This window comes from Danio aesculapii, chromosome 17 (assembly GCF_903798145.1).
Source record: "Danio aesculapii chromosome 17, fDanAes4.1, whole genome shotgun sequence".
Lineage (NCBI taxonomy): Eukaryota > Metazoa > Chordata > Actinopteri > Cypriniformes > Danionidae > Danio > Danio aesculapii.
This window is the reverse complement of record NC_079451.1, coordinates 30,781,188-30,794,471: the sequence shown is the minus strand read 5'-3', so window position 1 is coordinate 30,794,471 and position 13,284 is coordinate 30,781,188. Positions and strand designations below refer to the sequence as shown.

Here is a 13,284-nt window from a genome sequence, read left to right as displayed (position 1 = left end):
GGCCGGGGTGCAACATAAACCATATGTCAGGTAACATAATAGCTTGGTAAAGTCAAGTCTTTATTGCTGTAATGTGACCTAAAACAACTGTTTTATTGTAACTACACAATAAGGCTATGTATACAGTAGATTGTTTGTTAACACTGGGGGCCAGGCGGTTGTTCTCTGGTCATCTGAACCATGATCACAGGCAATGAATTGCTGCATGTTACACTAGAAGCCTCTCATTACATCTCTGAAGAGTGTCATAAGTATCCAGAGCTCTCGCTCTAACTGGTCGTTTGTCACACCCTCTTCAATGGTTTTCCTACAACCCTGACACAAATGGGGCAATGCGATCTTCAGCTAACTTCCCCTCTAGTTAAATATTAAACGCTATAAAACATAAATGAGCCAATCCTGCTATTTAAAGTAATGCAATTGGCTCAAGTACTCATCAAATTGCCCATGACATTTGAATATGGAAATTATCCATGTATTTAGCTAATCTGGTAAAAGGCGATGAATCATCAATGCACTTGATGCAGTATTCTAAAAGGTTTTTAAAATAAATGGATCATTGCTGTTATGCACAACCTCTGTGGTTATGAATACCAATTTTCTATGGTTAAGCTGTAATTAAAGAAATATTTCAAATGTAGATGGCTTGCAAAAAATATCATTTTGAATTTCTATATTATTTATCCAATGTAATGTAATGTGTATTTATATAGCGCATTTATCACGTATGGCCATACACCCAAAGCACTTCACAATCATTAGGGGGGTCTCTGGATGATGCGAATGCAACCACAGGACAACGGCACCAGTGCGCTCACCACACACCAGCTATATGGACAGTGATAGAGCCAATTCAGTGCATGGGGGTGATTGGGAGGTCATGATGGGTAAAGGCCGATGGAAAGAATCGGCCAGGAGACTGAGGTTACATCCCTACTCTTTACGAGAAGTGCCATGGGATTTTTTAATAACCACAGAGTCAGGACCTCCTTTTAACTTCTCATCCAAAAGATGGCGCTCACTGACAGTATAGTGTCCCTGTCACTATGCTGGGGCATTAGGACTCGCACAGACCGCGGGTTGAGCGCCCCCTGCTGGCCTCACAGAATAACAGAACAAAAATAATAGGATGACTTTTATATATCTATTTTTTTACATTAGCATTTAATGCAAAAAACAAACAAAAAGATTACTGATGTATGATTTACAAGATGAAACTATTTGAGTTATTTTATTTCAAAATATTATGGTCAAATGCAACTTGCCATTTCTTTGTAGCTAAACTTTCTAATTTGCTAGCAGTTTCTGAATAAAATGTTACTTTGTAACAGGGTGGAAACAATGATTTTAAGAAACTTAGTCGTTGCTCATTGAGTGAATAAAAAGTGAGCTTTTCAATCATGTTTGTAATCTCTTAGCAGTATACTTTGTGTCATGTCATCAAACATGACAGAACTACACAAACCAACTGCAACAACAAAACATCAAGCTAATCTCCACCTTTAAATACTAGACTTTTGTGCTGCTGTTTTTTAATCAAAACGTTGTCCTTTCGTCAATGACAACTGCGTCATTTTACAAGACAAGCAAGATGGAAACTGATGTTTATATTAAAGCATCAGATTTATAACGTGAGTTCCGATTAAAATACTACCGAAGAACGCATGTTTTTTATCAGGGGGTAGAAAAATATTGTTTGTCGTTTTAACAAGTGTACATTTCACAACTTCTATCAAAATACAGAAAAGTTATATAACTCACTTTTTATATTCGCTTATATGAAGATACTAGGTTGAATTACTTGAATTCAATCCGTTTGAATTGCTCTTTCAAGGCCTGACACACAGGAACTAAATATTCAACCATCGGAACGAAGGCGGAATCATTTTAGCGGCGCACCGCCAGATTGAACTTTCACCCCTGCGTTTTCTTTTGTTTTGATGGCGCAGAGCATCATTTTGGCCTTTCAAAGATTGTTATTACGCTCCAATCGCCAATGACACAGTCCAGAAGGACAAACGGAGCATGTTTCAAAAACGTCGGTCCAGTTGCCGCTCAAATGTAAAGCTTGTTTAAAACCCGTTTTAATTGATCCAATAGCGCTAACTCGCTGACGTTAGCTGTCCAGCATCAACATGGAGCTTTTCTCGGTCAGTTTTTTTTAAAAACTTCCTAAGTAACGGGGTCGTCAGTCAACAAATCCAACAACCGAGTGTGGTTTTAATTTCCCGGACACCCTTAAAAAGGTAACTGTTGTTTATTGTTGTTAAATGATCGCATAATGCTTGGAAAAGCTTAGCAACGTCAACGTTACTCGCTATTATAGCAACGCCAGCCTTGTTACCTTGTCAACTGAATAACAGTCAGACTAAAACAACTCAGTAATGTTTCTTACAACTGCCACAAGTTCAGCTTGAACTTATGAGCTGAAGATTTTGCAGCTTTGTTTACTGTATTTGCTGGCCTGGGAATGTTATTGTAGAAGGATCGATTGGATTCACACTTTACAGTTTGCTTGTAAAGTTTTATGTTGTTGTTTGATGTGGGCGTCTCTTTACAAAGATTTTATTTTGTATATGCATCTGTATGGTTATATTTTATTCACGCTACAGCCTGTTTGATCCGGTTTAAGACAGCAGAAGAAGACTCTAGATCTTCAATGGGCGAGGAGAAGCCAGAACCACTGGATTTTGTGAAGGACTTTCAGGAGTACCTGAGTCAACAGACCCAACATGTCAACATGATATCAGGCTCTGTCATCGGCGTGAAAGACAGTGATGATCTGCAAGGAGGCAAGTTATTTCTGTCAGAAATATATTAAAAATTATTTAAACAATCTTTTTTTTTTTTTATCAGCGCTTCCCACAGTTTTGAAATATACTTGCGGTGGTAGCTGGCTTGAAACACCATTTACCCACATCACATAAATAGTTAGCTATATACGACAAACAAAACATAATTTAATTTTTAACAATATTTGTATTAATTATGAGACTGATTTACACTGTTTTTTAATGGGTTAAATTAAAAAAGACTGTTTAAATAATGATAAAAAAAAAAAAAACCTTTATGCTATTCAGGAGCCATGTGCACCCACTGACAGGGTAAAATCGGCTTCTCTCTCTCTTTCAAGTTCAAAGCAAACTTGAATGTCAAGCATTTAAGATATGTATTTAAAATAGCCTATATAATATATTAACATAATCAAATTAATAAAATAATCAGCAAAAAAGAAATAAAAACAGGCAATATTTCTAAACATTATAATTACAAGATTAAAACGTGTAGATAATTTAAATACCATTACTAATGGTGTACATATATTTTGCAGCTAGTTTAGATCAGACATTTCATCCTCTCCGAGTATATAATAAGGTTTTTCTGAATCGTTTAGATTAAATAATCTATTATTTACTTTTTCTTTTGACATCGCGCCTGTGCGCGCTGTCAGGTGTGAAGCAAGCGGAAAGTAGTCTTTAATAAATGAGTAATGCAAAAAGGCATAATGAGCTCTAGAAAGCAAGAGCTAAATCCCGGAGATTTAGAAACACAGGCAGGACAAATTTTTAAGTCCCAAAAAGGTGCGTCTCTGTGTGTCTGCAAAGCTTGTGAGACTGTCTGGGAGTGTTGACAGGTCTCGCGTGTTGACACACAGAAAGAAACGGGTAAACGAGAGAAGATTTTCCATTACTTAATCGATTTCGGATGTTTGGTTTTATTGGGTGGATATAAAAAATAGGAAAAGGATGTTAATAATATTAAAAAAAAAAAAATGTGTCATTAAATATACTTGGGAGGCCGTTAAAATACCTGGGCGGCCCACCCATGTAAAGTTCATGTGTGGGAAGCACTGTTTATGATATAATAACATTTCATTTTCATACAAATATCGCCATGAATATGAACAGTATGATTTGCTGACACTTATCATAAATGAGGGGTGCAATAGAGTGCATTAGTGCTCAGCCGTGTTTACACCAGCACTGGTTCTGGAAAGTGTTTTTCCCATAAACCAAAAATCCAGCTACATGGTGAAGAACAATATTACAAAGTTTGATTTTAAGTAAAATACATGAAGATTGGCAGATGGAGGATAATGTAACTTAAAATATAAATGTGTAGAAACTATATAGACATATTTTCTAAAACAGAAGTGATGACAAAAACAATACATTTATTTATTTAAAGGACTTGTGTCTCTAATGTATGAAAGAAAACATTAGCAAACAAAGTAAAATGCATGCTGTCTCTTAGGTATCCTATCTGTTAGTTTTAAGTATTCTGTTATTGACTTCTCTTAAGAACTTGCTCACAATGGCCTGGAGCACCCAGCAGTAGACATGTCCTTAGAGGATAGTTCAGGGATGTTGGTGGATGGCTTCGAGAGGACATATGATGGAAAACTCAAGTGCCGCTATTGCAACTACGCCACCAGAGGGACTGCACGACTGATTGAACACATACGCATACACACAGGTAAGATGAAAAATTATCTTTAACCTTAAAGGAATAGTTCACTCAAAAATATAAATTTACTCTCTCAAGTGGGTCCAAACTATTTCTTTATACGGTTGAACACTAAAGAAGATATTTTGAAGAAAGCTGAAAACCTCTAACCATTGACTTCGATAGTATTTGTTTTTCAATGGTTTGTCAATGGTTACAGGTTTTCAGCTTTCTTCAATATGTTTTTTTATATTCAACAGGAAAGTCAGTCAAACTGGTTTGGAACAAGCAAATGAGGATAGAATTTTCAGTTCTGGGGTGAACTAACCCTTTTATTGCACTCTGAGCGGTTATAAAGATTGTCTTTTGTCTGTTCTTCAGCTTACTATTTAAAAACCCCTCTCTATCTCCTCCAGGTGAAAAACCACACAGATGTCACCTGTGTCCTTTCGCCTCTGCCTACGAGCGCCACCTAGAGGCCCATATGCGCTCTCACACAGGTGAGAAACCCTACAAGTGTGAGCTGTGCTCCTTCCGCTGCAGCGATCGCAGTAACCTTTCCCACCACCGCCGTCGCAGACACAAACTCCTCCCAATGAAAGGCGCTCGCTCTGCCCTGTCTCACCGGAAGATGCTCAGCGTCCTGCAGAAGAGGGGAAACTCTTTAAGTTATGGCCGCCGGCTGCTCATCAACCTCAGCCCGCCATCCATGGTCTTGCAAAAGCCCAGCTCCGAGCAGCACCACCTGGGGGACTTCACTCACGATCTCCCTCCTCACACTCACCTCCATCAGGAGGCCTATAACGGTCTAGGAAAGGATCCACAAGCTGGTGGAGCAATCGGAAGTGGTTCTAGAGAAGATCAGGATATGGCTTTGGACAACCCACTGAACCAGCTTTCAACATTAGCCGGTCAGTTAGCCAGCATCCCATCTGAAGCTGAAGGTGCGCCTGTATCTCCCGGAGCTGAATCGCTACCTGATGAAAAACCTACGTTCCTCGTCCAGCAGCCTGTGACGGCGCCCGCTGCGGTTTCGGTCAGCACTGCTCAAGCTTCTTCTCCAATCACCCCCGAGCCCAGACCAGCTGCACACAGCGGCTGCAGTCCAGGTGTGGGACCCTGCAGCGAGAGGACCAGCACTCCCAGCGGGACCAACAGTCAGCCAGGGACGCCCACCCCAGTACAAGACCCCCAGATGCTCCATCACTGCCCACATTGTCACATATATTTCCCAGATAACATCCTCTACACCATCCACATGGGCTGCCATGGTTATGAGAACCCTTTTCAGTGTAACATATGCGGGCACAGGTGCAGAAACAGTTATGACTTTGCCTGTCACTTCGCAAGAGGGCAGCACAAATAAGGACAAACACTAGTGTTTTATCGGCCTCCTCTTTGCCCTGTTTTACATAACAATGCGATTTTAGTATCAGGAACATTCCAAAGACACATTCGGGTGAGCCTGCGTTGTTCTTATTTTATTTAAACTATTATTGGCATGTTATGCTGAAGTCAGTACGCCACATTTAGTCTTTGTAAAGGTTGTTAATGGTGTCCTCCTCACATTAAAAACTATCAATCCAGATTATCCGACTTTTGCAGTCATGCAGATTTTTTGCCTCAACTCTCTTTTATAAGTGCCAGAGTTTGATAATCAGTGCCTACAGTTATTTTCTGAAAGTTAACACTTCAATTTTTGTATTATTATTTTTTCTTTTTTACATTTGGACTTCTGAATGACTGTAAATGTTAGTTACACATGTTTTAGTTATGACATGACCTTCACCACATTTAACACTTTCCCCCCTCTCTAATTTAAGATAAAATTATATTTGCTTTTCGGCTGATTATTTAAACTTAACTTAAATCAACAAGGTTGTGATTGAAGATGAACATTTCTAGCAGAGGTAAGTACGTTGGCTGTTTAGCAGTAAAAAAAAGTGTCCTGTAGGATTGTTGTCCAAGATTTTACTGTAGTGGCCTAAGGTCTTCTTCTCCATACTTAGCACCATAGCACATGGCTGTATACACTGGTTTTGTAAAGCAGTGTTGATGATTGTGTTTGGACGGTGTAAGCGCACGGTTCTCTTTCTTTCTGTCATTCTCTCTCCCTCATCGCTACCATCAGTGCCATGCTGTAGATGTTATTTGTAATGTTTTTGGAAACATTTGTGGTGCTACTACTATTGAAGCGTTTCATATTCCTGTCTGCATAATGAACTAAATTATCAGATAAGTATTGTATGTTTTGGTGGATTTGATGTTGAATGTCAATAAACCTGACTTTTGCGACGTGTACTGGAATGATCGCTTGTCCTGTCGTTTCTATGCTCGAAATTCAACGATTTCCCATGCATTTGTCTGGTAAACATTATGACATACTTATTATTAGAATGTACTTCTGTAACCACATTACATACTTTGAGGATAATACCAGACAGAGAGAAGTCAGGATAATACGTTTTCAGTCCTAACAGTTACTAATAGTAAACAGCTTTTCCTTTGCATTGTATTTAATGTCAAAGTCTGCGCCATTTTTTTAACAGACGGACACAAATTTCAGTTGTTGTAGCCAGATCTATATTGACAAACATCACTGACATTAATTTGGTGAGATGCCTAAATATCCTTCTACTAGCTGTTTAATAGAATTTAAAATGTTTCTTGAAAATTTTAGATCTGCTATGTACAAAACTGTGGTCCTTTAACACTATTTGACAACATTGTTACAGTTACGCATTTGGCAGATACTTTTCACTGGGAATCAAACCCACCGTGTCGCTAGCGCCAGGCTGCGCTGCATGAGGTAAACAGCACTTTTCTCCACCCTCAATAACACGGCTGATCCGTTCTCGTGTGAATTGAGCTCTAGCGCGACCCCTGTTGGGGTAATTTCATACATTTCCCATATAAAATGTTTTTCACTGTCTGTTACCTCTTTTCCAACGTGAAAGTTTAATGGCCCGTTTCCACTGAGTGGTACGGTACGGTTCGGTTTGGTACGCTTTGTGCTGGTGCAGAGCCAGAACCAGGTTCCAAATCAATTCTTTATCTTTAGACACCCAAAGTTTCTGGACTTTTTTTGTTTTTGTACTGACCTATTTTATCTTTTTGTTTCTTTTCTTGCCATCACTGATTTTCATTTCTTTATCTTCATTAGTAGCACCTGTATGTATTAATAATCCTCTTCTGTATATGTTCCGTGTTGTTTTAAAAATGGTCATACATGGTGCTATATTATGGTTCTTAAGCTTGCACATAACAAAACCCATTTGGTGCTATTATAGAATGATTTTATGTTTCTTAAAGATCCATAATTTCAGTGCTGTATTTATGGTGTTTAAAATGACCTTCTATTAATCGTTTATAACATGCATAATCTACTACATTAGTATTCTTGTTTTGTTTATTTACATTTTTTTTTTGCCTATTTGGTTGACTTATCTTAATATAGGCTACTAATCTCCGTTATTGTTCAAATAAAATCAGAATAAGATATCAAATCAGTTAGTAATTTTATTATTTTTAATGACACATACATGCAATTGTAGGCAGGGAAATGACAGTGCCCTAACAGTTATTAGCTTGAATACATCAATTAATGACCACTGATATTAAGCATGAATATATAAAACACAAGCCAGAATCAGAAAATAGAAGAACAAGTTCCAGTCAAATATCTTTACAATACCCTATAATGCTTTCAGGTCCATCATCTATTATTTAGGTCTATATCCTTTAAAAAAACAGGAATTCAACATCAGTAACAACTACTGTCATACTATTTAACAGAATATAGCCAGTGAAGTATGTAAAGTAACTTGCTTAAAAAGCAACACTTTTCTAAAAGTTGTCTATATGTAACAGTGGTCATTTTAAAACAGCGTGGGATTTCAAAATATATGGTCATTTGCATTTTAATAATTATAACAAAAAAAGATTCCCAATATATGAGGCAAAGTTTTCTCACTCACACTACAGTACTCTAAGCTAAGATTGCTGAGCTGCACGCTCCTTTAGATTGTCATTACCCAGCTCTATAATCTGCATTAATGCCTGTAAAATCAGAACATCTGTGTCATAACTGGTTTGGATTTCCTCGTGGTAGTTTTTCACAGGAAAGATGTGGCACATTGGAACACCAACTGCATTACTGCACCATTCCATCTGTGAGGATAAAGCATTAAATTAAAGTTCATGTCAGCAGAATATGAAGCTTGGAGCTTGTTTGGGAATTATTTGAGTAAATTATTTACCTTCTGTTTGATTTTTTTGCTGTAGTAGATTTTCTGTAAATTATTTTTCACCAGTGGACAAGCTTGATCCACATTTGTCAAGACAATGACCTGGGGCAACCCTGTAAAATGTACAGAAGAGCAAGTATCCTAAATTTACACTGGATACTTGCATTTTTCTACGTATTTCTGTTTGATTTAAGACATTTGAAATTTATTTTAAAGATGAACTCTTTATATGTTGTTTTAAATAGCTTTAAAAAGCAGTTTTTTAAACGCACTTGTAGTTCACAATATTGTTTAAAATAAAAAGGGCAAAGCTTAAATGAATCTAGAAGTGTTAATTCATTAATTCATTCATTCATTTCAACCGCTTTTCCGGGGCCGGGTCGTGGGGGTAGCAGTCTTAGGAGAGAACCCCAGACTTCCCTCTCCCCAGACACTTCCTCCAGCTCCTCCAGGGGGATCCTAAGGCATTCCCAGGCCAGCCAAGAGACATGTTAAAATTGCGGTCAATCATATATACTAGAACTGTGTTATTAGATATAGTATTATTTTTATATAGTAATATTACATCGTATAGATAACTTTTACTCGTAGGAAATATTGTTGCAGAACATTAAATGCAGTAAACTGTATTTACATGTAAACTGTCTGGTTAAAATCTTTCAATTATATTTTGTGAAATAAGGGTCAAATGAGGTTTTCTTAAAGTGCAACAATATAGGCCGCCTATGTACAATGAAACCACTTAATGTGACTGCACTTATGAAACGTCTTGCTGATAAACATCTTGTTTTGAAGGACAGTGGTAAAGTATAAAGATTTGAAATGACAATTCACTTTTTGGTGGCTAAACTGGGATTGTTAGTTTTCAATGTCATCAGATGAATGAATCAAAGTGAAGTTTCACAAACTAATTTCAAGAGGAGCACGTGACGTGATTGATCACTGCTGGTTTTCATCTGCAATCAGTAGGGGAGACCAGGATGATTGTAATTTTTCTTTAGCACCTAAAACTACCTTTATTTTAGCTACATGACTGAAACATTTAGTGACATGGCACAACAAATGACTGCAACAATAAAATATATGTGAATATTGGAAGTGTGTGTGCATATTGTGTGTGTTTGTGCATGCGCAAGTGCATTTGTTTGTGCATGTCTGTATGTGCACATTCATATGTGTGTGTAAGTGTTTGCATACATTCAAAACACGTGTTTCAACCTACCCGGCCACTGTCACCCATTGTTTAGCTAGCTGTATTAGCATGGTGCTTTGAAATTAGCAGGAGGTTGATACACCATTCTTTACTAGAGAAACTACAATTTGACCTGATATAACTCATCAAACATCATCTACAATGGCAGAGGTACTAAACAAAGTATAATCTTGTTATTATTATTATTTTTTTTACTTTCTTACCTTAATTCGATTTTCTGTTGTAGCTTCAGAAGAGATTGCAAGACTGACTGGAAAATCTCCATGTGTGATTGAAACTGAAAATGTTACATGACCCCTATCTTATCTTTGATTTGTGGCATTGGTATTGTTACAACTCTCCCTGTGTTTCAACTATACCCAGTCTCCCCAAATAATCCAATCAGATTATTCCAAACTCACTATAAATAGCCCATCTCGCCTTACTCCATTATCTTAAGAATCCTCGATCTCTCCCTTTTCCTCCTTTACTAGGGTGAGCTCTCGAGAACTACCTGATCTCGTACCCCCCTACATGCTCATTGACCAGGCAGGAGCTCTGGGCTCAACTATCTCCGAGCTCAGGGTTCTGTCACAGGACAGCATGCCAAACCTGCTATTAATATCAAGCAATATCTAAGTGTGAACTCTTGAAAGATTTTATTTTGGTAACATTAAGTGGATGTTTTCTGTAAATCAGTGTCTTTGGTAAAAATTCATGCTAATCATTTTAATATCTGAAACCCATTTTAATATCTGAAAAACAAAACTTGTTTTGCTTTTATTGTTTTGATGCTTGAAAACCCAGTTTCTCTGCAAAATTATTTTACACAATCAAAATAAGAGTTGAATTAGTCTTACCAAGATTTCTGACTTGCAATCGAATTTCTCTCATCTTTTGTAAGACATTTTCATCTGCAAACTGGATTCTGTCAGCTGCTAAAACGTACACTAGACAGAATGCCTGGTCAGAGGCTTTCGGTGCTTCATTGAAGGTTCTATCCCCTGGAGACAGTGGTTTTTCTGGATTAAACTGATCAAGACAGAGATCAATCTGACACCAGGGACAAATATGATTAAAGATGGTATTTAAAGCTTTTTGTTATTGGTTTTTACCATATGACCATGTCGGACGTGGCCATTAATGGCTTTAATGATGTCCTCCACTGGGCAGCCTTGCATAGGTCCTGTTTCCAGGCCCATGACATCATTGAAGACGACCGGCAAACTTGAATTTCCAGATTCAATTTCGAATGATTTGTACTGCATTGACAACACATTACATGTCCATTAAAACAAGCACACATTTAAAATGAGATGAAAATGTATTATTAAAAAAATTATAAATCAATAAAAGAGTGGGAGGGGGGGGGGGGGGGGGGGTTGACGTACTTCAACTGTGAAGCTTTTTCCACCAATCCTGTCACTTAGTGCACTGCTGGTTATTCGTCCTTTGAAGGCGCTATTAATAGAGTTTATAAAACTGGATTTTCCTGAACCACAGGGTCCAACAACTAACACCCTCAAGCATTTCAGATCAGTTCTGCTTGGTTTCATCTCTTTAATGCTTTTTATTAAAGAGTCTTTTTTTTCCTCCCTTAAAAATATATAATTCAGATTATGTTAGAAAAAATTTACTGTGTAAGTGAACTAATATTAAAAGTGTATAGAATTAAACTTACCCCCAGCTGGTGTTTCTCCATGGGTTATCCCATTCTGCAAGAGATTGTTGAGTTGGTTTTTTAGCATGAAATGTTTTACATCTTAAGCTGATATAAAATCAAATACACAGTTGAAGTCAAAATTATTAGTCCTCCTGTGAAATTTTAATTCTTTTAAAAATATTTCCCAAGTGTTGCTTAACAGAGAGAAGATTTTTTCCAACACATTTGTAACACATTTTGCAATGATAACAGCAGAAAACAGTTTACTGGTTATTTTACAGGATAATTTAAAAGCTTAACTAATATGTTAATTAAGCAAGTCATTGGAGAACAGTGATTTGTTCTGTAGACAATTGAAAAAATATATTTCTAAAGGGGGCAAATAATATTGTTTTAAAAACAAATTCTTTTAAAAATAAAAAACAGCTTTATTCAAGCAAAACTAAAAGAAAGTAGAAATTAGAAAATAAAAATATATGTATATTATAGGAACTACTGTGAAAACATCCTTGCTCTGTTAAACGTTTGGGGAAATGTTTTTTAAAGGAATAGAAATCTGACTATACATATATAATTGATTTTGAATGAAATAAGAGACTCACCAAGTTTTGATGTTCGGTTGCCCATTTCTTCTTATGGTAAAATCTCCAAATTAAGCAAAGGAAGTGGAATATAATGAGAATGCAGACAAAGCAATTTTGATACAACAACTTATTGCACATGATCTAAATCTAACACAGATAAGCATTCTTGTATTTCCAGCACATTTTGTTTAGCTTTGTAAAATAAATGTTGTAAAACACTTTTGTTTATCCATCTTTTCTTGATTTCGATCAAATGTTTCTTGGCACACACCCTTAAATCAAAATACAAACATTTTGTCCAATATAGTTTTCTTAAAAAACATTTATTGTGTAAATGAAATGAAACGATAGACAATTAAAATCCATAAAGCAATTTAAACTGCCCGTTACACTTGATATACTCACCAAATTCACACTGTACTGGTACTGTATGTAGAGTAAACACGCAGTCAAACTAAAATACCGCAACTTCGTTGACTTTTACTTTCAGTTTAAACGAACATACACCTGTATTCCATTCAGACCAGCCTACTCAGTCACAAACGCAAGGCACCAACCAGCCTGCACATGTTGTGATTTCCAATCTTTTCATCCAGTTTTTTCCAAATGCACTTTTTCCATGTGATAGTATTTTATCTTATTCTGGGGCAGATGATCTCAGAACCCAAACTATACTTTCACTGTTTCATGGTTCCTTTCAGATTTTTTTAAATAAGGGTTTTATAATGGTTTTTCCATCTATGAGAAAAATAACGTCTGTGGTAAACATAACTGTAAAATGTATTGAAAATATGTATTTTGATGATGTATAAAACCTGATTCTAATCCTTCTTACTTATTTAACTCATTTTAAATGTGTCAAGACTTGCAGTCTCATTTCCATCCTTATTTTTAGCCATACAAAACAGCTTGTTATGTTGCGAGATGTTATAAATTAGTATTTCCTTATTATATTTTTTTAGTTTAAATATACTTTTAAAAACACACTGGTTTATTGCAAGTAGTTTAACGGTTTACTACTATTTGTTTTTCATTTACCCAGAACAGCTAACAAATGAGAAGTCTTGAAACATTCACAGATAAGGGCTTCCACCTTAAAATAAAGTGGATAAGTCTCATCATGTTTTGGGTGCGAGTTTGTGTAGAACAAAA

The 13,284-nt window shown here is 36.6% G+C and overlaps 2 protein-coding genes across 4 annotated transcripts; one reads left to right on the top strand and one right to left on the bottom strand.

Moving 5' to 3' along the window:
- Positions 1-1,906: 1,906 nt before the first annotated feature.
- On the top strand, positions 1,907-6,753 carry ikzf5 (IKAROS family zinc finger 5). 2 transcript variants are annotated; one of them, XM_056477378.1, is made up of 4 exons: positions 1,907-2,246; positions 2,633-2,792; positions 4,303-4,476; positions 4,863-6,753. In XM_056477378.1, the coding sequence occupies exons 2-4, from the start codon at positions 2,660-2,662 to the stop codon at positions 5,810-5,812; spliced, it is 1,257 nt and encodes a 418-aa protein (XP_056333353.1). In that variant the 5' UTR covers positions 1,907-2,246; positions 2,633-2,659; the 3' UTR covers positions 5,813-6,753. The 2 variants fall into 2 exon arrangements, with proteins under 2 accessions (XP_056333353.1, XP_056333352.1); XM_056477377.1 differs by having other exon boundaries at positions 2,613-2,792.
- A 1,203-nt stretch (positions 6,754-7,956) lies between these two features.
- On the bottom strand, positions 7,957-12,617 carry LOC130244558 (interferon-induced protein 44-like). 2 transcript variants are annotated; one of them, XM_056477044.1, is made up of 8 exons: positions 12,538-12,617; positions 12,151-12,193; positions 11,567-11,600; positions 11,277-11,481; positions 11,001-11,147; positions 10,746-10,917; positions 8,706-8,806; positions 7,957-8,616 (listed from the first exon to the last, which is right to left on the bottom strand). In XM_056477044.1, the coding sequence occupies exons 2-8, from the start codon at positions 12,173-12,175 to the stop codon at positions 8,440-8,442; spliced, it is 861 nt and encodes a 286-aa protein (XP_056333019.1). In that variant the 5' UTR covers positions 12,176-12,193; positions 12,538-12,617; the 3' UTR covers positions 7,957-8,439. The 2 variants fall into 2 exon arrangements, with proteins under 2 accessions (XP_056333019.1, XP_056333020.1); XM_056477045.1 differs by lacking the exon at positions 11,277-11,481 and having other exon boundaries at positions 12,538-12,580.
- Between the last annotated feature and the right edge of the window lie 667 nt (positions 12,618-13,284).

Coding starts and splice junctions, on each gene's coding strand:
- LOC130244558 (XM_056477044.1), bottom strand. CDS start 12,175: ATGGGCAACCGAACATCAAAACTTG. Junction 11,601..12,150: donor CAACCGAACATCAAAACTTG/GTGAGTCTCTTA, acceptor AATCTCTTGCAG/AATGGGATAACCCATGGAGA. Junction 11,148..11,276: donor GAAAAAGCTTCACAGTTGAA/GTACGTCAACCC, acceptor TTGTCAATGCAG/TACAAATCATTCGAAATTGA.
- ikzf5 (XM_056477378.1), top strand. CDS start 2,660: ATGGGCGAGGAGAAGCCAGAACCACTGGATTTTGTGAAGGACTTTCAG. Junction 2,793..4,302: donor CAGTGATGATCTGCAAGGAG/GCAAGTTATTTC, acceptor ACTTCTCTTAAG/AACTTGCTCACAATGGCCTG. Junction 4,477..4,862: donor ACACATACGCATACACACAG/GTAAGATGAAAA, acceptor TATCTCCTCCAG/GTGAAAAACCACACAGATGT.